Source organism: Pomacea canaliculata, linkage group LG6 (genome assembly GCF_003073045.1).
Source record: "Pomacea canaliculata isolate SZHN2017 linkage group LG6, ASM307304v1, whole genome shotgun sequence".
Taxonomy (NCBI): Eukaryota; Metazoa; Mollusca; class Gastropoda; order Architaenioglossa; family Ampullariidae; genus Pomacea; species Pomacea canaliculata.
Genome location: NC_037595.1, coordinates 15,743,958 through 15,766,784, shown reverse-complemented (window position 1 = coordinate 15,766,784; position 22,827 = coordinate 15,743,958). Strand labels below are relative to the sequence as shown.

The following is a 22,827-nucleotide window of genomic DNA, read 5'->3' as shown; positions in this document are numbered from 1 at the left end:
TCATTGTCAGCCCCCTAAAAGGGCAGACAGCTATAGTGCTTTTCCCAGAAATCTTTGACAGAAAATAAGATACCCCCTAGCCACAAAAATCAACCATCCTTAATCCATGTGACTACAGAGGTAATTCATAAAATAATCCTAGCATACAGAGGAACAGAACATGAGCAGCTGCTTACATTCTGGTGCACTCAGTGATGTATCTCTAGATTTCATGAATAGGTTATTCTTCTTCTTATTCCTATTCGCCCCCAGTGGAGCATAGGGCTGCAAGAATTGGTTATACTCCCCTATAAGCTGTTGAAATAATTTCTTTAATTGATGTTCATCCCATCACCCTGCAACTGAAGGCTAAGAAAGATGAGAGTGTTTCCTACTAATGCTGCTACTTCAGTAGATGCTCGCAAAAATTGGAAGCAATATGTGACATCATCACTAAATGCTAGATAGCAAAAGACCAAAGATGGCAAAAACCATGAAGCTAGTGGACACTGAACTTCTATATAACTAACTAAACCTATAACTGTGTTGCTCAATGTTTGCAAACACCATTGTTTTTATTACTGTGTACTTCTCTGAAGCCTAGTCAGCAGTTGGGTACACAACACAACCATGTTGACTTTTCTAAAAGTGAACAAAATAATTAATTTTATTAGTAACGTTAAAGTTATATGTAGTAACACATTGAAAGATGGTTATATTTTTCATTCAGCAGGTAAATTACATGAAAGGCTTAGATAAAACAAAGTTACTAAGCTTGATATTTCTGCTCGCGCTTTTTCCGTTCATTGTTTTTGTTACAGTTTGTTTACTTAAAATCCCTATAACTTTATATTGACATGTGATACAGGCCTAAAATTTGAATGAAGTTTTCTTCATACATATGTAAACATTTCAGTGAGAGCTTTTTAAAAAATATTTAGTGGTTTAGTAGTTACTAAGCTTTTCACTTTGTTTTCCTTCGCCTTTTCAGTTTCTTGTTTTAGTAAGCTTGTTTAGTTCAAAAGCTTATAACTTTATATTGGCATGTGATACAGGCCTAAAATTGGGTTGAAGTTTTCTTTATTCACATTTAAACATTTCTATGAGAGCTTTTAAAAAAATATTGAGTAGTTTAGAAGTTACTAAGCTTTCAGTTTTTCTTTCCGCGATTTCTCAGTTCCTTGTTTTGGTTAGAGACTGTTTACTTCAAAAGCTAACTCCTTCTTTTTGACAAGAGATATAGATCTGCAATTTGGTTGAGCTTTTCTTCATACAAATTTAAACATTTCTATGATAGATTTTTAAAAATTACTTAGTAGTTTGGTAGTTATACCGTTTTACATCAAAATTTCTTAAAATTTAACACACTTTTATAAAAAAAAAATTATAAAAAAAAACTAAGAGGAATTCGCAAATTCTTTATCATAGAATTGTAGATCTGTCTTTTAGGTAACTATTTCAAAAAGAATTTTGAGTCTACTCACAAAATTGAAGAAGTTTTTAGCTTTTAAAATTGTTTGTTTTGGCGCCATTTTGGATTGTTTCCATGGCAACCGATAGCGCGACGAGTGCAGTAAAACCATTTTTTGAAACTTCATTCAAGGGCTAAATAGCTGATACAAAAAAATCCGCGCTATCCTGTGAAACAAAAAAAATTTTTTTTCGACCGGTGTCTAACCTTAAGGGAGTTATTACCCTTAGGGTGTGTAGTAAAGTGAATTTCATTTTAGTTAGGTATTTGGTCAGTAGAGATGTTAATTTTTCCTTTCTGAGTATTTTGTGTTATGCATAATTATATTAAAGTAGATAGAGTCTGCAGGAGACAGGTGTAGCCAGTGGGACAGGTAACAGACGTGGTTTGGAATTTTGTCAGATAGTACTTTAAAAATTATGCAGAAGTTGCAAATACAGTCCCTCTATAGTTCCTTTGGTTTGACAGTAACAGGGTTAAACAGATAAGCTAATGTAAATGCTAGGATTCCTATGATAGGACTGACTGTATATATATATATCAAATCCTATTAAGTTTGATTTTGCATGTTTTCTACAGGTTTCTTTTTCAATTTCCCTTATCATATTGTGTAGTTAAGTTTTAGTATATTTTTACGGTGTCCGGTCACTTAATCCCCAGACACTTCATCCCCGACACTTCATCCCCGACACTTCATCCCCGAGACTTTTAATCCCCAGACACTTCATCCCCAGACACTTCATCCCCGACACTCAAGAACTATTTTCATATCATATTGTTGAAGAACATTAAATTTACTAGCTTATATGAACTTTAACTAATGTTGTAGATGTTCAAATGACGTTGAAGTTAATAGCATGATTTGAATTTGAATTTCAATTAAATTTTTCGCAGACTTCATAATTTTTATAGTTAAGGATTTAGTTTAGGGATTAAGTGTCTGGGGATGAAGTGTCTGGGGAATTAAAAGTCTAGGGGATGAAGTGTCGGGGATGAAGTGTCTGGGGATTAAGTGTCTGGGAACCTATTTTTACACAAGCTGTGGATTGTTAATAGTACAGATTTTTTTCTCAGTAATTCAGTGTCATACATTATCTAAATTTTTTTTATGCTTTGAGGCCATTTCATGTTCTGTTTTCATTTTTGTGTGTACTACTTTTCTTTACAAGATGCTGACATATCCTTTACCATAAAAAAAAACATGTCTCTAACCATGAAGTCATACAGTTCTCTGAGAGGGTAGTGGTGTGTTTAGGCAAAAACAAAGAGACTTGATAGATGAAGAATGGTTGTCAAGGCAGAACAAAGGGAAAGAAACAGCTTGAACTAAAAAGATTGGGGGAAAGGTGATACCAGAAAAAATAAAGAAAAAAGGACAGAATATGAGATTTGTTTTGAATTAGGTTCCAGACTTTCTGTTAAGTCACCTAGCACATTTGTAAATTTATTCAAATATCTTTTACCTGTTATCAACGACCAATTATCTATAGTTTGGTGGTGTTTTTTTTTTTTGCTGCTTAAAATATATCACAATACTCATTTTACATTTTTTTTAAATGTATGTATATGCTTGCTTAACGAATTTGATCACAGGTAAGAAAAAGATACCAGAAGACACTGAAGGGTTGTTGGCTAGCCTTGTAGAAGCATGATTGAGGTTCAAAGATTGTTTATGCAAAACAGGTTGGCACTTGGATTTTAAAATGAAAGTGTAGTCCTGTTTCATTGATTTTCAATGGATAGTGGTAGTGAAAATCTCAGTGAATTTGCCTCCTGAGCTTTTTTAAAAAATGAAAAGATAATGATGACAACACCAAAGTACTTGAGCTGCATGGAGCCTATACTGTACTAGAGGGTACAGACATGAAGTATAATTCATATAACCAACACTCACAGACATGATACTGGGCTGATGGATTAGAGTAGTCAGGGGAAGTAACAAGGGTGATGTCTGTTCCTGCTGGTGCAGAGCAATATACAGATGAGTTAGGAAGCACACCAGTCCCTGTTCAGCCAGGTCTTGTCCTTTATGAATGCACAGGGGTGAACCAGGGGCACCCAGCTGGTTCTGATACAACTGCTGGGCCAAAACCTGTATAATAGATTTTAACACTGAAGACGAAAGACAAGCGCAATGACTAGTATGACATCATAATACTACTTAATTTTTTATCCAGCATATGTATTTACTAGAGCAAATAAGTGAGGGACCATGGGGAGGGGACGGGCCACTTCCTCTATTAAAATACTTAGGTGAGTGGGGGGCAAAAATGCATCAGGTTTGCTTGGGCAATAAGCAAGTGGCCTGCCAGGAAATGTCCATAATACAGTACTTGGTCTTTACTGCTGAAACACAGCTTAAGTCCTTGCATTGTTCTTCCTGCTACATCTTTGTTACTAATTTGTGATCTTGTTCAGCACAAAGAGCCTGCCTTTGGCTGAGATGTTGCGGTTTATAAATTCTAATTTATTATTATTAATTCATCATCTTTCTGTGCAGTCTGTTCTATCATGTTCAGTTGTCCATGGTTGTAAGCTCCTAATAAGCATTCCACACTTCTTCCCATTGCTACTCCATGCTTTGGTAGACTGGATCACCATGCCAGTAAAAGCATCACAGTCAAGGGAACTTGCTTTCCATGATTTATATTTATGCAGTCTGTAATCAGCCACAAGAGAATGAAAAGAATATGTCTATCGCAGTTTTAACTAATTGATTTCACACACAATTTCCTCCGTGCACACATGTACACTCACACACAATCATTATACCAGCTTGCCCATGTCCATAGCCAGTGCTAGTGTTTTCGGGGATATCAATGACAAGGAATATCAGGATAAAAATCGCCCACCAGGTGATGACAGTAATTCTGTGTCAAGCTTTACACTTGAGGACCACATTTCAGTGCAAATGTGTTACGAATTAAATGGTGTAGAGGTCTGTTTGAGGTGTCGTCCGGCGGAATCAGCGCTTTGATGCGGTATGTGACTCCCAGTGACCGCCGCGCGGCTTTGACTAGAGCCGCTTGGATCATTCTAGAGTGCTTGTGTAACGAGTACATGCTGGATGTTTCTAGATAACTTTTGTACAGTGTATATAAGCCATGAGTGTGAGTGATTGTCAATCCAGTTGCAGTTGCAGTCAGAGCTTACGAGTGGGCTGTACACAGTGCACCTTCTTGGCTGGTCCCTACGTCTCTTGTCTGACTGGTATAGTAGCTGACAACACGAGGTGGCGAAGACTTGAGTTGCGAAGTCCCCTTCTGATGCGCACCCTCCAAGAGTCAAGTAGCGAAGCGTCGATTTTGGTCCCAACACATTAAGATGGCTTGGGCCACACATGCACCCAATTGGTTAGCCACTCTCACAAACATCCTCATGTTTACCACAACGACCAATCACGCATCACCGCTAGTGTGAAGACGAAGTCCCCATGCAGCTTCTGGATTTCCACCTTGCCCTTGAACTGTCCGAGACCCGAGCAGTTTTACTCTTTCGAACTGTGGAAAAGTCAATTAGCGGCCGTCCCTTCTCCTTACGGACACATCAACCTCCGGCTGTCACGCCACAAGTCTAGCTCCCTCATTCAGCACCGTTGTCCAGTCGGTGGTAACGAAAACAAACGCTGTTCTCGAGGGATAAGTGTACAAGTCTTTCAATTAACGGACGTACCCCTAAAGCGATGATTGCGGAACCTCTTACGTAAGCGGCCGCGATTCCAGGCTCTGTTAATGCTAGGGGAGATAACATTCCTACCCTTTTGTCCAACTCAAGCCTGCTTTCGCCCCAGGGCGACCACTGTCCCTCCTTAATGTTTTTATTACTACTCTTTCGTGACACAAACACAGTCTGCAATGATGATAACTGACATGGGATGGTATAACATCATAAAGCTCAGCCTGATGTGAACAAAATAATCATGGAGAAGCTGTGGTAGCTTTATGGCCATGATGATGATGATGAGGAGGAGGAAGACTAACTTTGGAAGGAACTATTTTTTCTGCATTTAAAGACTGCTTGGTTGGTCAAAATCTTCTAACTGAAAATGCAGATTCCAAGTGAATGATGGCATCAGCATTTTCAAGGCTACATTTCTGGCATTGCAAAGTGATTCAAAGATATAAAGTTCCATCAGCCTCTTCTGTTTACCATTTGCCCCACTCAACAAATATTGTGCTGCAAGAAAGATCAATGTTATAATATTACTTGATTTTGCCTTAAAAATAATGTTACTGATCAAGTCATTCATCCTTTGATTGGTACCAGTTGATGACTGGTTATGCTGGTCAGCTGGTATTAGTTAGAGGGAACAGCTGAATAGACTGTGGCTGGCAAGGTTGGCCCCTTAGTCTGTCCTATGTGCTGGTAAGCCGGTCCAGCATGGAATGACCCCTCCATTCCTTGTTGCAAACCAGTTCTTTCTTTACCCATTCTGGCATCAATCTACGCCGCCCTCCAAGGTACCCTGAATGACAGTCTTTGACAAAGTGTCCGGCCATGTCACATGGCTAAACTAGACAAAGTGCTGCTTCATAGTTGTGAGAAGGGGTTCCTGGTAGCCCACAGATATGGAGACTATTCTCTATGGATGAGATTAAGAGCAGCCTTCCCAGACACTTGGTCTCAAATGTATGGATTCTTCACAACGTATCTATGGATAAAGTTCATGTCTCATTTGTACAGCAGGATAGGAACTACAAAGGACCGTACAATCTGTATTTAGTAGGAAATCTGAAGGTGTGATTGTGCCAGATTTTGTCCAGGCCCTGACACATTATTTACCCATTTTGACATCAATTTTCACCATTAAAAAGCTGAAATAACATCAATGAGGTAAGTACTACTTAAACTTTTGGTTCGAAAATAAAATTTGTTAATTTCATGCATTATGAGCCTTTTTAAAAATCTGAAACCAAGGGTTTCCGAAGCATTTGCTAATGTTACTTAAACCAGACTTATAAGAAAAAAAAATTTATCCAGAATAAATTATTTTGTAGCTCAAGGCAGATCATTTAAACTGTTTTGCATTTAATAATAATAATTATAGTTTATACTGCATCTTTCTCCAGCATCAGTTGGAGTCAAAGTGTTTTACATGCATACAGGCATGCAAACACCTTTTTTAGGGCAGGCATAAAATGCACCTTCAAAGTTTATTGTGAGTTAACAGATATTTTTGTCTGAACACAATTAACTTTGAACCATGTGAAATATTTATGTCACAATGTACAAATGCTGTATGATACAATGATGCAATGAACAAAAGACACGTCACAGAGGGACTTGCTATTGTCAACTTGACATTACTACTCTATATGCAATACCTTGTTTTGAACAACACCACTGTTCTGTACAAAGGTCCTGACCACAGTCTCCTGAAGTCAGAAACATGAGCATAATTCAATCACATGCACATAATCAGTCTCATGTCTGTATTAGGTATGTGAACACTTACATCAGTAAAGACATGACAGACTATAGACATTTACATTAGACACTAACATTTGTTGAGCAGAGAGCATGCTCCTTAGGAGTGTATGCGATTTATAAATTTTTGCAATTATTATTATTATAATACAATGAATATCAAATGTTTAATACCTGCTTATACACCAGTCTGTTTTCTTTCAATTATGTCTATTTCTCAGCAATATCAATAACCCTGATTGCAAATATACATTTCTCACCAATATCATGGTATGCCAATTGCAAACAGCCTCACAAATGTGATCTCTGACAAAAGTTGAAATACTTTTATGATGTGGTAACATTTTTGCTTCTGGCAGTTGTATTTATAGCTGCATGCATTCCAAGTGAGGCAGAAAACAAAAACACGCAATAAGAAATCTCTCTCTATATAATTGAAAACATATGCTCCCATACAGAGAAAGACTTCTTGTTTCATGTTTAAGATGAGAAATCCCCAAACTCCTCAGTGGGGTAACTTCTACAACTCTCTCAGAATGGCCTTGTCCACTTTGCCCTCTTATTGCTCTTACCCTGAATGTTCTAGAATGCACCCTGTCGCCATATATCAGTATACCAGTATCAGTATAACAGCAAGCAACAAATTCAGCTTTTTCCCACAGCTGGTGTAAAAAATGTATATTTATTATTAATATATGCCATAACAGAACCCAAATTGCTTGTCAGTATTACTTACCTAAACATCTAAGAACTGACAATGAAAACCTACCATGTTTGTACAACTTTGCTGAGGAATTTGGTGTAGATAGGTCATGGTGACCTCACGATGCACAGCTAGCAGCAAGAGCAATTCTTGATGATGGTTTGATAATCTTGTGTTCTGCAGACAGAAAAAAGGACATCAGATGTTTTAATACCTGAGAAATACCTGACAAAGACAAAGCAAAATGGGAACTGGTCTTATTTTTATGTGAGGCAGCATCATAAATATCATACAATTAGCCTGATCAGTCACCCAAGTAAAGTTATGCTGAAAGTGATCTGAAAATTGCCTCAGGCAACAGATGAAACTTGCAGAGAAATAGGCCAGATTCTGGGCCAGCAGGAGCACTATTGAGAAGATCTTCAATAGACGTCCTCATCAAGACACACCTTCAATGTGGTAAAGATCTGTACCATAACTTTATTGACTTCAAAAAGACATTCAATAGAGAACGGCATCAGAGGCTATGGAATGTACTGCACTCAATCAGTTGAAGAAAGTCTGGTACACACCATCAAGTCACTGTATGAAAGTTCCAGAAGCTCAATACTCTTTAATAACCATGCGGGTCAACTCTTTCCCACAATGTCGGATGAATGCCAAAGATGTATGCTTTCCCCAGTTCTGTTCAACATCTACCTGAAGAAAATCATGTGTGATTCACTCCAGGTCTACTACACCTCTGTGTAAATCGGGGGAAGGCAACTCGGTAACCTTTGCTTTGTTAACATAGATCTCATGGAGGGAAGCAACACCTAGTTGCAGACCCTCAGACAAAATCACCATTCATAACAGTAACAGCAACAATGGCCAGACTTGATTAAAGTATGGACAACAGAAGTGTTGCAATGTTCCTGCGTTTGTGTCAAATGCAAACACTGGTCCTGGAGAACTGGGCCCATAGGTGACAGGTTTTAACTCTTGCTACCTACATCATCATAATCTTGCAGGAGTAAAATATGTACTATAATCACAAATGGATAGATGTGACAGATAGATAGAAGCACATGGATAGATGTGCGAAGTTTGATAACCTCCACTGTGGCTGATCTCCTGGATCCTCTGCAGTTTACCTGCAAGTTGGGTGTCTGATGCCACTCTCACTCGTTTAGATGCTATCCTATAACACTTGGACACCTCTGGCAGCTATGTATGGGTCCTGTTCATGGATTTTTCCAGCGCCTTCAACACAGTCCAGCCACACCTTCTTGTAAAGCTCCCACTATACTTGGATGTCAACAACAGCCTAGTTCTGTGGATATGATCATTCCTGAAGAACCAACCACAGAGGGTAGGTCTCAGAGTTCCACCAACAGGTACTGTATGGTCCGGCTCGTCTGAAATGGTAAATCTGTCAATGGATGGAATGATTCTGACGAGCAGATGATCAACACAGGGATATGTGCTTTCCCCTATCCTGTTCTCTGTATACACAAATGAGATTATCATTAACAATGCTATTCTCAAACTTGTTAATTATGCAGATGACATGGCCCAGGTGGCCTGCCTCAAAGACGGGCAGACCCTGTCACAGTACCTGGCCTGTGTGGAACTGGAGGACTGGTTTGAACGCAGCTTCCCGGAGCTGAATGTTGAGAAAATGGAGATGGCCATTGGGAGAGCACACAACTGAAGGTATGGCAGTACCCCTCTCTTCCCACCAATTCAAATCAAAGGACAACAGGTACAGAGGGCTGCCAGTTTTAAGTACCTTGGTACAGTGATAGATGGAAGGTTCTCCTTTAGCAATCACATAAACCAAGTGTACAAAATGGCTTAGCAAATCAAATTATTGGTACATCACAGCTGCCACTTTTGGACTTGTATCTTCACGAAGTCAGAAAGATGGCACATAACATCATTTCAGACTGAACACACCCTCACCATCCAAACTTTCAGCTGTTGCCCTTGGACACAAAGTACGCCCAAAACTGCCTACCAGAGGTCCTTCATGCCAACAGCCATCACCATCTCAAAAAAAAGGCACATGGACTCATAAGGCTGCCATATTACCTGGCATCCTCCTTAGGAGGTTCACATGTATGTGTGAGAAGGTGTAGGTTTGCTTGTGTGTTGAATGTCTTGTATGGGTATGTATGCCTGCCCATTATGTTGTGTATATATAATTATACTCATATCATGTTTGTATATGTATTAAGGTTTGTGAGGAAAAGAAAAATTTCTGCCTTGAACTTCCTTGGACAGGCAATAAAGTTTGATTTGATTTGATGGGTCCCTAGCAGTCTCTGCTTGTTACTGTCAAGCAACAAAAACTGACGTTGTTCAGTCATATTGTCCAACATGACACCTTGTCGAGGATGGTCAATGCTGTGGCAAACAGAAGAAAGGATGGTTGACTAACGTCAAGGGAAGGACATGCTGTCCAGAAGAGGGCCTTCTAAACTGGGCGGAAGACTGGCCCTGCTGGCATGAGTTTATTTTTGCTGCGTTCCATCACATCTTCCCTATGACTGGTAGTCATTAAAAAAGCCTCAGGATGAACTGAACTTTACAGAATTGCTTTGTGTCACTAGAATGAAATTTCTATTTTCTTTATAACGCTTAATTATTTGCCAGTGTAGATAATATTGCTGCTCACTGTGACAGATTTTCTTATAGTTATAATTATCATGTCCCGCTGTTCTCAATACTGTGGGAGAGGTGTGTATATAAAGTTACCTCTTGTCTTAAAAATGTGCATGCAAAAAGAAAGCTTCCCCTGAAAAAAAAATTACCCATGTTATTTTCTTAAAGACATTCGAGTCACATACCTTTAGGATCTGCTTCAGTTTAGTGCTGCTCATCTCCTGATCTTGACTCACTTTGAGCTCTGCCACCCCTTCACGTACAGCCAAGTAGTGTGGGTCACAAACAAGGTACCTGTCTGATACCTCTTGAACCTGAATGAATTTCAAAGTGCTTTAGTGTGGTTATATACCATATACCTATCTGATACCTATTAAATATGAAGACACAGTAAATGAGTTACAAAATGCATCTATTATTGTCATACATGTGATAGTTTTCCAATGCCCACAGAGGAGACCAGGAATGTCTTTAAAGGCCCATCAAACAGTGTATAGAAGAAATCAATACCAATGATGTAAAAGGTATTTATTATTTTCAGTTCTCAGCTGAGATGAAAATGACATGCTTCAGAAGGCTATAGTATAAGGATGAAAATGATGATGTAACATTATTTGGCAAGTACAATTTTAAGGATTTTTTTAATCTAAGCAATAACAAGCTTCAAACTGATGTTGTAAATAACAATATGCTCAATTACAAGGATTGCAAGATCTGAAGTATGGCTAAATCCGAAAAATAGTTATATGTTGGGCCTTTTCCCCCCAGAACTGCAATAAATTTTTTTGCATTGGATATAATTATAAAGAAAACATATCAGGGGTTGAAGGTTAGAACTGCTGTTTTGTGTACAAATTATTTTCATCTCATCAGCAATAGACCACTTTCATTTTAATACCCACATATTGGCAGATTTCAAGTATTTAAAAATAAAATTTAAAAATAAACAACTAATAAATCAAATTATAATTAAACAATTATTTAGTTTGAAGTATGTAGATGCAAACTGTTCCTTTATCTTAGCAATCTATATTGAAGCAATAATTTCTTGTAAATCCAACTTCAAACAAAGGTTTAGGAGGAGTCACTTATGTCCTTAAAATCTGACATTTATATTATGTCTGAGCAGCAGCACCTGTTTCATATTATCTGAACATCTGCAAGAGCATTTAACCTTAAAACTAAAGAATAATGATGACAAAAGCTTTTAAAAATTTGATTTAATTTGCACCATTGTGAGAATTTTAACTGACCATCTATATGTAAATGACAAACACTTATTGATCACAAGATCACAAATCATTGAGAACCTACAAACTAAACAATAATGATGACAATGGCATAAAAACCCAACAAATTAAAAGAAAAAGAGAAAACTCATAATATGCAATTGCGCAATTTTTTTTCCTCTGAATGTGTATTGGAGAGCAGCCATTTTTACTTAGTAAGATAGTTTAGTAAGCACAATGCATGTAGTTCTATGTTCACAATGCATTCCTTGCTACTCCTCAAAGAGCATAGGGCCGCAACACCACCTCTCCAGCCGACACAGTTTTTGGGCAGCTCCTCCACCCCTCTCAGCTGGCCCCTGTTGTTCCAGCATCTTTTGCCTTGCTCTCTACTCATCTTCTCCTGTCTGCTTTGGCCTTCCAGCTCTCCTCTTCCCCTGAAGGTTTCAGTTGAGTGCTTGCCTGGCAATGGTGTTAGCTGGTTTGCAAAGGGTGTGTCCTATCCAGCCCTACTTGCACTTCTTGATGTCTTAGCAAGTGGGATTTTGGTTGGGGTTTTTCCCCCCCAAAGGCAGGTATTGGAGATCTTGTTGGACCACTTTTATGCCCAAGATATGGACTAGGCAATGGTTGGTAAGTGTCTGGAGATTGTTATTGGTGGTGTTTATCACTCTCCATGTTTCAAAACCATACAGTAGGACTACCTTCATATTGGTGTTGAAGATGCAGGTCTCGCTGTGGAGGGATAGGGCTTGGAAGTTTCAAATGGTGTGTAGGTTGATGAAAGCATGTCTGGCCTTGTTTTTGTGGTTTTTGGTGTTGTCATCCTTGTTGATGATGCTCCCCAGATACATGAAGCGGTCTGTTTCCAGGATGTTCTCTCTTTGGTTAGATTTGAAGTTTCTGTTTGTTGATGTTGTCCTATCACTTTAGTCTTCTTTCTGTTGACCTTTAAGCCAGTTTTTTCTGCTTTCTCAGCTAGCTTGCTCAGTTTGGTTTGTGCTCATTGTTGCCGAAGATAGGAGACTAATGTCATCTGCAAAGTGCATGTCCTCTAGCTGTTTGGTGAAGGTCCACTAGGTACCAGTGTTGCTGTCTTGGGTCATCTTTCACACTGTCGTACAAGGGCTATTGCCCCTGTGTTATAGTGAGCATAGGTTGTCACCCTTAGTTGCATGAATGAGGAGTTATATAACAGAGTGAGTGAAGAAGTGTTCACATGAGTCTTGGCTATTTTGGGTGAATTGAATTTTGGTATTCACAAATTAGAGGTCTAAGGAGTGAGACGCAGAGAAGACTTGCTGTGAGATGGGAATGAATGAAATTCCTTGCCGAGCCAAGGTATTCAACATGATATTCTTTTTATCACCACTAATGTACTATGGTAGCTGCAGGTGAAAGAGGAGTGTACAGTTTAATTAGAAATGTGAGACTGTATAAATAATGGATTTTTGTGTAAGAAAGAGTTTACGTGCTTTTAATAATAATAAATGCAAAATTTGTAAAGCGCGTACTCACACTCCTTAGGAGCATGCTTTAAATAGAGTACTTTCCTTTAAACAGAGTACTCATTAAGTCATGAAAATTGCAGGAATTACATAGGGGGAGGGGGGAAAGTTAGACAGAGCTGAGAGGAGATCGAGCATCTTGTCTACGGACTTTATAACTTCCAAGGAAACACAACTGTTTGCACCCCCTATGGTGGATGTAAGCTACATCTGCAGAAAATAACGACGATCTTCAACTATTGCCCATGTATCAGCCTCACCACGAACTTGTATTACTGAACTGCTGGCAGACGATTTTTTCCAGTTAAGCTACTAAAACGAGGCATGCCTGTACAAAGCTTCCGTTTTATTCATTACAAGGTTGATTCAGCACAAGCAGCTGGTAGATAAGACTAGAGCAATGTGGTATGTATCGAAATGATTGATGAACCAATGAATAAGAAAGTCCTTAAAAAATCTACTTAATTTGTTTTACATGATTTCTGCATAAAAATCCTAGTATAGGGTCAGCCAGATGAAGTTATTTGAAAACTTGCATTTTAAGGCACACCTTCTGCTAAAAAAAAATTCATAACAGAGCACAAACTGTCAATTGTAAGTTGGGTTGGATAGGTAGGTGTAACAGAGATGACATTTATATTGACAGATGTGTCTGTGAAAAATTTTCATGTCATATCTAAAAGGAAGCCATAATATGGAAAGTCTAAATAAGGAGGTTTTACTTTCTTTGTTATAAATCCCTGCAGTTAAAATAGTCCTGTTAAAGATAATGCCACTTTAGCTATCTCATACCTCTGTTTCTTCCACAGCAAACCAGTCCAGCAATTTTTCTTTTTTCACAAGAGAGGCTAGCTTTAGGTATGCCTGCACACCAAACGTTTGGCACAGCTGCTTGATCAAGAATTTCCTGGGAGGAAAAACCCAAAAAAACAAGTATGTAGATCTATTGCCAAAAAGACCAGTTAACTAAATGATAATAATGGAATATAATAATAATAAATATTTTTAAAAATGATAAAAACAAATGCAGCATAAATAGCAAAACACTATCAAGGAACCAAATCATTGCCCTTTCTCCATTCGTATCTCACTTGCATAGGTGTACATATATGTATCATTTACATGAATTACTACTCTGTTGGAGGTGCTGCATTTGTAGGTGAGCAACGGGCCTCTTTCTTTGACTGTATTTTTAAAAGTTATGTGGGAAAACAAATAGCAGAGTGTTTAGAGCGCTAGAGTGCAAGATCATAGACACGTACACTAGCCAGTCTTATAGTTAGGGTTGATAAATGTGTGGTGTATTTCCACATAGCAAGCAGTTCTTGAATGGGAACCTGCTCCCTTAAAAATTTGTTGAAGGAAAACCATTGAGGGAGAAGACATGGACATTGCCATCACAAAAAAAACTGGCCCCAAGAAAAGTGTAGTCTCTAATACCTTATTCCCTGATGACCAAAAGGTTGCAGGTCTAGCCTTGGATTTTTCTCTTACCTAGACCATTCATTTTATGAATGATGTGATAAATAAATACTACTGTTTTCTTGGATCAGTCAGACAAAAATGCTACTTAATCTCTTACTTTGTCCAGATACAGAGAGAATACCAGTCACAGACTACAAAACCTATTATCACAAAATACTCACTTAGGCCAGTCATTATTTGTATGTTGACACAGACGCATGATTGCCATTAGTAAATCTCTCACTTCAGCAGTCAAACAAGGATTGCAAGATCCTCCAAGAGTGGTCTGGATGATATCTGTGCATTTATTCAGCATGAATCGTAAGCGTCCCAATAACAAGATCAGGTTAAGGTCAACCTGAGTGTCACTTAAAGTAAGCTGCAAGGAGTGAAGAATCTGACACACTGACACTGCTTCTTCTTCAGCATTAAAGTCACCCAGAGCTTTCTTTATTTGGGCGTCCTGCTCCTGGTACAGGTCCTGTGTGTATACAATCCATGTTATAAACATACAACTTATGAGGTTATTTGCACTGGCAGGTAGAAGGAAATGCATCCAACCATATTTATAGCTACCATGTCCAGAAAAAAAATTACACATACTAGAAATGATTATAATCAACAATATATACAAAATGATACATGGTAATGACATCTTGATGTAGGTATAGTACATGTGTATATAATATACTAATTACATATATTCACCAAATTTCAGCTAATAATTCATTCATGCACAATAATTATTAAATATATATTTATCTCTATAACTCTAAGCAGGCAGCATAAGAAATGTTACTAAAGAAGCGCACTTGCCTCTTGTTTTTAGGGTAACACAACTTTAGAAAAGGCAGGTTTGTGACGAACATTAGTTTAACTATCAACATCATATTTAATGAGTATGCTCATTAATTACAAGGGAGAGAGAACTGCACTCATGTAGTCATTAGGGAAGCATAAGAGATGCCCACCATACCTCAACACAGTGCATGATGAGCAGACTCAGTTCCAGTAAAGAGCTGCTGCCTCTCTGGTTGGAAGCCATTTGTTGCTGCAGCAGCTTCCAGGACTTGTTGAAATACTCCTCCAGATGAGGCATCACATCTCTCTCTCTACAATGACCCATGTTAATTAATGGTTTAATCCTTATAGAACTGCTGCTTCTCTTTTGAGAAAAAGAACTCAGTCTTGAATTTATTAACTAGGCCAATTCCCCTTTAAGGAAAATTTGAGCAAGAAAAGCAATATCATTATCATTACCATCATACTTATAATTTAGAGCACTAAGGAGAAAATTAAACTAACTTGCCAATACAGTACCACAACAACAAATGACAATCATGATCACACACTAGAGAGCTAACACCCCCAACTGACAGCAAATCATTATATAAAAAGTTAAGACATTGTGCCTGTCAGTATTAAATCAGAACTATATTAGGCACTATCAGAACTTTTTTATAATAAATAAATTATTATTATTAAAGTGAAAAAGGAAATATTATTTTAATTTTGTGTTGTGAATTCACAGCTAATCTTAACAAATATATTACATGCCTACTTTCACACAAATTATTACAAGAAGACAAAGTAAATCATGCTTTTAAAAAGAGACATTAGAGAAACTTTCTGGGCTTTACTGAATCCATATGTACTGATATTTTTAAAACCTAATTTTAGTGAAGCTCCAGCTTTAACTTATTCAATATGGGTATATGGCAAATTGATCTATAGAATAGCTCATTCAATATGGGTGCATCGATGTAGTTAAGCTATAAAGCTATGAAGACATTTGCATTTGGAAGAGAAGCATTCCCAATTTTCCCGCCTAGAAACATTAGCCAAACTATTTTACTCAGCATCTTCTTTTGAATCCAAAAAAGGAGTCTCACCTATGTTTTAAGAGAAGCCGTAGCAAAAAGGACCGCAAGACAGGTGTGGGGTCAATGAGGTCAGTCACAACTGTCATATGCTTGGTCTGAAGAGTCATATTTTTTGCCCTGGCGGAACAGAACACTCCCATTTTTTTTATGATTACAAGAATCTATTTTAGTGATAGGCAGAATGAAATTTTTATTCAGTTTAGCAGCTGGTCTTTTTAACAAAGGTAGTAGTATGTATGTATTCATGCCAGAATTAAACAGACAAATAAATGTTGAAAAATGTAATAAGGAATTGGCAGCCTTTGATCAACAATGGAAACCTTACAGAAACCTCTTGATTGAACATATTTAAATACACATTTTATATCTCCTTGATTTGTTCTCTTCCTTGTTGTAGCCAAGGGGAGAATTATACCCAAAGAAGAATAGAGAGGGTGTGTTGTTTTTTTTTGGGGTATTTTTTTTGTCTGTGGGGAATCAATCCCCTTCATTGCTTAGTCTATTTTTGTACATGCTATTATTGGAACCCTCACTAAAATGCTTTTATGAATGAACCTGTATATATCATGTATGAAATACTAATGTAAATTGAGAATGGACGAAAAAGGAAAAAAATACTAAAAGATGGGTTCTTGTTGAACTTCAGAAGCAAAACTAGTTCATGATGATACCAATGGGCTGTGTGACTGGTGAAAAGAGATCCATCATGATGAGGACATGCATAAGACATGCTAGCATTCGTTATTGCTATTTGTATTGCTGTATTATACTGATATGAAATAAAAAAATGTAAAGGCAGTTGGAAAAAAAACAGTTGTATCCTCTAGCTTTTTCTGCAGATGAGTAACATACACTCATATAGTGGATCCTTCTATCTTGCTACAGATAGGTACTGTGAACTCGGTAAGCTTCTACCTCCTGAGAATTTTCGTAACATGTGATATCTGGCTTCCATTATTAACAGGAAGTAAATAGGTTAAGAAACTTGATATTGCCAACTGAAAACAACAAAACAAATAATGCCAAGTAAGAAAATAGCAGAAACACTGTTCCTTAAGAAATATTCATTTACTTGCCTTAGTTTGCCTACAGAAATGAAATAAACAGTTATTGACTATCCATCTATTATTCATCAAGCTATCTTCTGAAGTCATTGTAGTGTTTGCCAGTACTTTCATAACAACTAAGCAAATCAATCTCTGATTTAATAATAGTAATAAACTATAATGCATCATAAAAAAACACAAGAAAAAAATATAGAAATATGAAGGTATCCCATAACAATGAAACCATGCTCATGCATTATGTTTTCAAACAACCTATATTATGATATATCCAAAGACAAAGAAACATACTCATGAATGATGTATCCAAAGATGTGTTCCACAGCCTCAGGGTCAGGAGGTTCTTGTCTAGCAAAGCACAGCTGAGACACTAGTGCCATTAGAAAGCCACTGATCTGTCGCTGATAACTGTCTAACTCTGATCGTGCATTACTGAAAATAAAATGTAAGCATCTGCACATGCACTCCATTACAAATTTTTTTAACATTCCCATTTCTTCTGCTAATGCTGGTAAGACTATGCTCCTAACCCGCAACTAAAATGATTAAGTACAAAGACTGCCTTATGGCATAGCAGTAATTAAGACTACAGAAAAATTTATTCAAAGATAACTCCTTTAGGTCATCTTCTGTAATATCTTAAAAATTTTATTAAATCCACTGAAGTAGTTGCTGACACAAACAGAAACACAACCTGTCTGTGTTGTCGCCATGTCTCCAGTCCCCAGGTATGTTCTCTTCACACTGAGGACACTTTTTAATGTTGTCAGCCAGTCTCCAGCAGCTACTGCACATGTTGTGACTGCATGGAAGTTTGACTGGTGCCGACTCCATCTTAGACTCACAGTAATCACACTTCCCTATTTTTCTAAAGCAACAAAGGACATGAATAATTTGAACAGTAGATATGGAGAGATAAGAATTTATGCACACCTGCATGAATGCACTGTTACATATGCACATACACACATATGAACAAAGATTTGTGCATGCTCTCTCTTTCATGCATTCATGCATGCACACACACACACAGGCATACACAAACATGTATCATCACACAATCTTACCCAAGAAGTTTCTTTATTACTTGTCCATTTGCATGTTTGAGGAATCTGTCTACACATTCCAGTGTCTTCTTTGTTTTTAGGTTGGCATCATCACCAAGCAACTGTTTCAAATTTGAAGCAAGCCTAACTGATTTGTTCATCATGAAATTTTATAAAAAAAGCTTTTATTAATGCATACTATACGTACTGTATAATGATGCTCTAGCTTACTTTTAAATGTTTGTCAGTAGAAAAAGATCCATATCAGTTATTTTTTAGTTCTTGGGTTAGTGAAGATTTAAGTGGTAAAGATAGAATAGGCATTAATCTATGTTTGTTTCACTAAGAACATTGTTTTTGGTTTTTTTTTGTGTGTGTTTGTGTTTAATGCCTACAAGCAACTAGGGCTATATCATGGCAACCAAAGTAATTTTAACTTTAAGAGTGTAAGGACAAAACTTCCGAAGTCATATAACTATAAAATTCTTTAAAAGGTCAACACAAGAAGTAAATAAAATGTAAAAGAGTGGATAAACCGTAAAAAGGGGTGGTAACACACCAAAAGGCCACCAACAAACCAAAAATATAAAAAAAACTATCAGGACATAAAATTTCTTAAATTTGATAGTAGAGTCCTATCCTCCTTAAAAATGTAAAGATTGCTGCCAATGGGACCAACCTGAACAAAGAAAAGAAAAAAAGTTTCTGTAAAATGCTGCTGACGGATAATGTGGAGTTCAGGAAAAAACCATCATAATATGTACCACACTAAAACTTCCACCACACCATGGACCAACAAATGGTGGTTCATTTTGTAAGAGGTGTCCCTGCATGGCATAGGTGTGTCCTAACTTTAATCTAGCAGGGACTGCCTCCTCCCACCTCACAGGATGGCATGAAGGTAAGCAGTCGGAAAGACAGGGAAGAGTGGCATATAATTTATTTCGGTCCAGAGTGTCCCAGTGGTGTTGCCCTAGGGACTGAACGTAGGCCAAGAAGAAAGGTTTACAGTCTGATGAAACAAGTGACTGTAATTTGGCAGGGGACTGACATGCAGCCTTGGCAGCCTGGTCTGCTCGGACATTGCCTGGGATACCAGCATGGCCAGGAGCCCAAATAAAAACAATGTCCTTGTTTCACTGAATGAGTGCTGCATGAATTTTATGAATCTGGAGCACCAGAGGGTGGTCAAAATCATTGGAAAGGAGAGCTTGGAGGGCAGAAAGAGAGTCTGAAATAATTAAAAAGTTGTGCTCCGAAGAACGGTGAACATGCTGCAAGGTGTGTAGTTCTGCAGTGAAAATAGAACAGCCATCCGCTCAGACTGAAGCAGTCCATTGGGGTGGGCAGGACGATATTGCTGCTGCAGCGACCGGGCTAGGGATACTCAAAAAAATTAAATTTGAAAGTATAAATGTATAAATTAAAAACTTTCATAAAGTATAAAATAGCTGTTGGTGTAGGATTTAAAAACAAAGAACAAATTGACAAAAGAAGGGACGATGGACGTGCTGTAAACAAGAGGTGCTCAGCTGTGTCTGACATCAAGAATAAACTGAAGGTGGTCAAACTATAAAAAAAAGAACTTGGAGAGCAGATAGCAAGAAAGCTCTGAGTTAAGGTTAGACTGACAGGAAAAAAACCCATGACATGACCACTAAAAATGCACCTATTTTGCACAAACCCTCCCATCACCAGACCCTCTCCAGTGTCTGGCGATGGTGTGGATCAAGAGACTGGCTAGTGCGACTAGAATGAATAGAAAAAGGAAAAAATAACAAAAAGTAGCTTTTGGTTGCAACGCAGCCCTTTTAGACATGTCACCAGACCCTTCCCTAAGCACCAGACCCTCCCCTGGCATATGGCCACTAACATGACTTACAGTCCACAGTAGTTGGTATTTAATATCTTTTATCAGAGCTTCCTGCAATTTAGTCTGTTTCTCTTTAAGGGGTTCAGTGAAGTCCAAGAACATCTTTACAGCAGATGCACGTGTCCAATGGCAGCTGAGACACACAAACAGATTTTTAGAGACAGTTACTGCTTTTTCTGCTGATAGTTTTCTTTGCTTAAATTAATGAGTCTCTTATTAGTCAACTTTCTCCTACCTCCAAAATGTTCTACTTGTTCTACCAAGTTCTACTTGTATTGTAATTCAACCATAAAAAGACAGCCCAGTTTATAAAAAATACCACACACCTATCAAAACATAAAAGGAATCACACCTGATTGCTCTCAGTTGTTGTATGCACTTCCTTCCATATGGCAATTTTTGGGGGATCCCATTTGATGCTCTCAGTTCCCCCTGCTCCATTTCTTCACCATGGGTCTCAGGGATGGAGTTGTTGTTGGTGTTGGCTTCACTGATGATTCGGGTTATGATTGGAACAATACTGTTGTAGCTATTGACCCACTTCTGACGCTCCTCTTCCACTTCAAACTGACTGGGATGAGGTGTGAGGTTCTCAACTAGCAGCACTAACAATGCCACATCCTGTGTCTGCAAAAAATGCCACAGGTTTGAGATGCAACAAAGCTAATAACTTTAGCATGGACACAGCACCAGTCTCAGCATAAACCATTGCATAAATGCATAAGAGTGAATATTTACAAATATAAATAATATCAACAAAATAAGAAAAAGTTGAGCTTCCGTTTGTTGTTAGTGTTTAAATTTTATGGTAAAGTCCATCATCTTTAAAAAGGTAAAGACTGCTGCAAATGTGGCGGTTTGTTTGTCTGTGTTTAATGCCATGCCATCCACTAGGGCTACATCATGAAAACAAAAGTAATCTTAACTTTAAAACTTTAGGGACAAAACATCCCAAGTGATATAACAATAATATTCTTTAAAAGGTCAACACAAGAAGTAAACAATATGTAAAAGAGTGAGTAAATAGTAAAAAGAAGTGGTGAAGCCCAAAAGAGCCACAAACAAAAGAAAATCAATAGAAAACAATTATCAGGACATTAAATTTCTGAAATTTCATGATAAAGTCATATCCTCATTAAAAATGTAAAGACTGCTGCCAATGGAACAAACCTGAACAAAGAAAAAAAAAATTTCTGTTAAAAAACTGCCGACAGATAATCTGGAGCTCAGGACAAACCATCATAATATGTACCAAACTTTCGAAAGAAAGGTATGATAGTAAAACAAAAGACAGGAGAAAGTGCAGTGTAGACAGAAGGTAGGAAAACAGTAGTATGACAGGGAGATGCTTGATTGGAAGAAGAATATAGATAAAAGGGCCAGGTAAAGGAGAAAAAAAGAAAAGCATAAGAATTAAGTCACCCAGACAGAGAGAGGCTGGGTGTTCACCCCCCGGCACAAGAAGCCGGGCCCACGTAGGAAAGCTTCTGTTTAAATATATAATCTCAGAGTGCATTTATTTACCAACACGGAACACCTAACTTCAGGCAATGAATGCATGAAATTGTGATGCTTACCATTTCATCCTTGACATTTAACAGATGATTGTTCACATCCACCAGCGATGCAATGGCACTGGGTTGACATGCAGACATTTCTATGATGTCATGCAGACGAGACTTAATGCAATGCAAAGTTTTGTGGAGACACACAAATGCAGCACCAAGCTCTAGTTCTGGAATGTTCAGACCACTTTGTGCAAGTGCTGCCATCATGCTCTGATAACAAACCTGTACCACAACACAGTTCTTTTTACAGAGACCTATTCATTCAATCTTAGGGTTTTTTAATATATTTTTTATCTGCTATGTACAAATACAGATACCTCAATGTATACTGTTCTTCCCAATGATTCAAAGTTTTAGCATTTTGCATATTTCTTACAGAACGTTTTTTTCATTTTTTGGCATAATATGAATTCTTACACATTTTCTGAATTTTACAAATTTCTTATAGAAATTTGGAATTTTTCAGCCTCCTATAGAATATTCATACTATGGATTTCTAAAACCTTTCTGGGGGAGGGGGGGAAGGTGCCATAAAAATGCACTGTATTATCATCATCTTAGCCATAAGGTAGATTCATGTTTCCATTTAGATCTTCAACCTTTATTTTCATGATCTGTTCCCATGACTGAAACTGGAAAATGTTTATACACCATCAAGATTAAATATAGGACCTTACTTTGTGCTGACAGTCAGTGAGGGCAAAGTTGTAGTGAAGCAAATCTGAAATGTACAATTCCAACACCTTCTCTCTCTCTACAGGTAAGTCTGAGAACACAGTCTTTATACAGCTACAAATACTTGACTTTTCCACAAAAGCCTCTACTGTATCTGGAACACATGGCAATAAACATTTTCATGATGCTTTACACATCATATTACAGGTTTACAATCTTACTTGAGAAATGAGGTGTAAGCAGAAATTGAATGGTTGTAGCATAACAATGAATTCAAGTGGTCAATAAACT

General features: G+C 37.7%; 1 protein-coding gene across 2 annotated transcripts in view; it reads right to left on the bottom strand.

Annotated features, from left to right (window-relative positions):
- LOC112565614 (E3 ubiquitin-protein ligase rnf213-alpha-like) overlaps positions 1–22,827 on the bottom strand; it is a 201,901-nt gene that overhangs the window by 32,341 nt on the left and 146,733 nt on the right. For both annotated transcript variants that reach the window (XM_025241165.1, XM_025241164.1), the window contains exons 65-79: positions 22,539–22,690; positions 21,871–22,083; positions 20,646–20,920; positions 20,303–20,426; positions 18,442–18,542; positions 18,069–18,242; positions 17,666–17,806; positions 16,320–16,427; positions 15,404–15,539; positions 14,610–14,908; positions 13,756–13,870; positions 10,412–10,540; positions 7,647–7,757; positions 6,775–6,825; positions 3,345–3,542 (exon numbers count right to left, since the gene is read on the bottom strand). In XM_025241165.1, the coding sequence (XP_025096950.1) occupies positions 3,345–3,542; positions 6,775–6,825; positions 7,647–7,757; positions 10,412–10,540; positions 13,756–13,870; positions 14,610–14,908; positions 15,404–15,539; positions 16,320–16,427; positions 17,666–17,806; positions 18,069–18,242; positions 18,442–18,542; positions 20,303–20,426; positions 20,646–20,920; positions 21,871–22,083; positions 22,539–22,690 (2,327 nt within the window). The remainder of the gene's footprint in view (positions 1–3,344; positions 3,543–6,774; positions 6,826–7,646; positions 7,758–10,411; positions 10,541–13,755; positions 13,871–14,609; positions 14,909–15,403; positions 15,540–16,319; positions 16,428–17,665; positions 17,807–18,068; positions 18,243–18,441; positions 18,543–20,302; positions 20,427–20,645; positions 20,921–21,870; positions 22,084–22,538; positions 22,691–22,827) is intronic.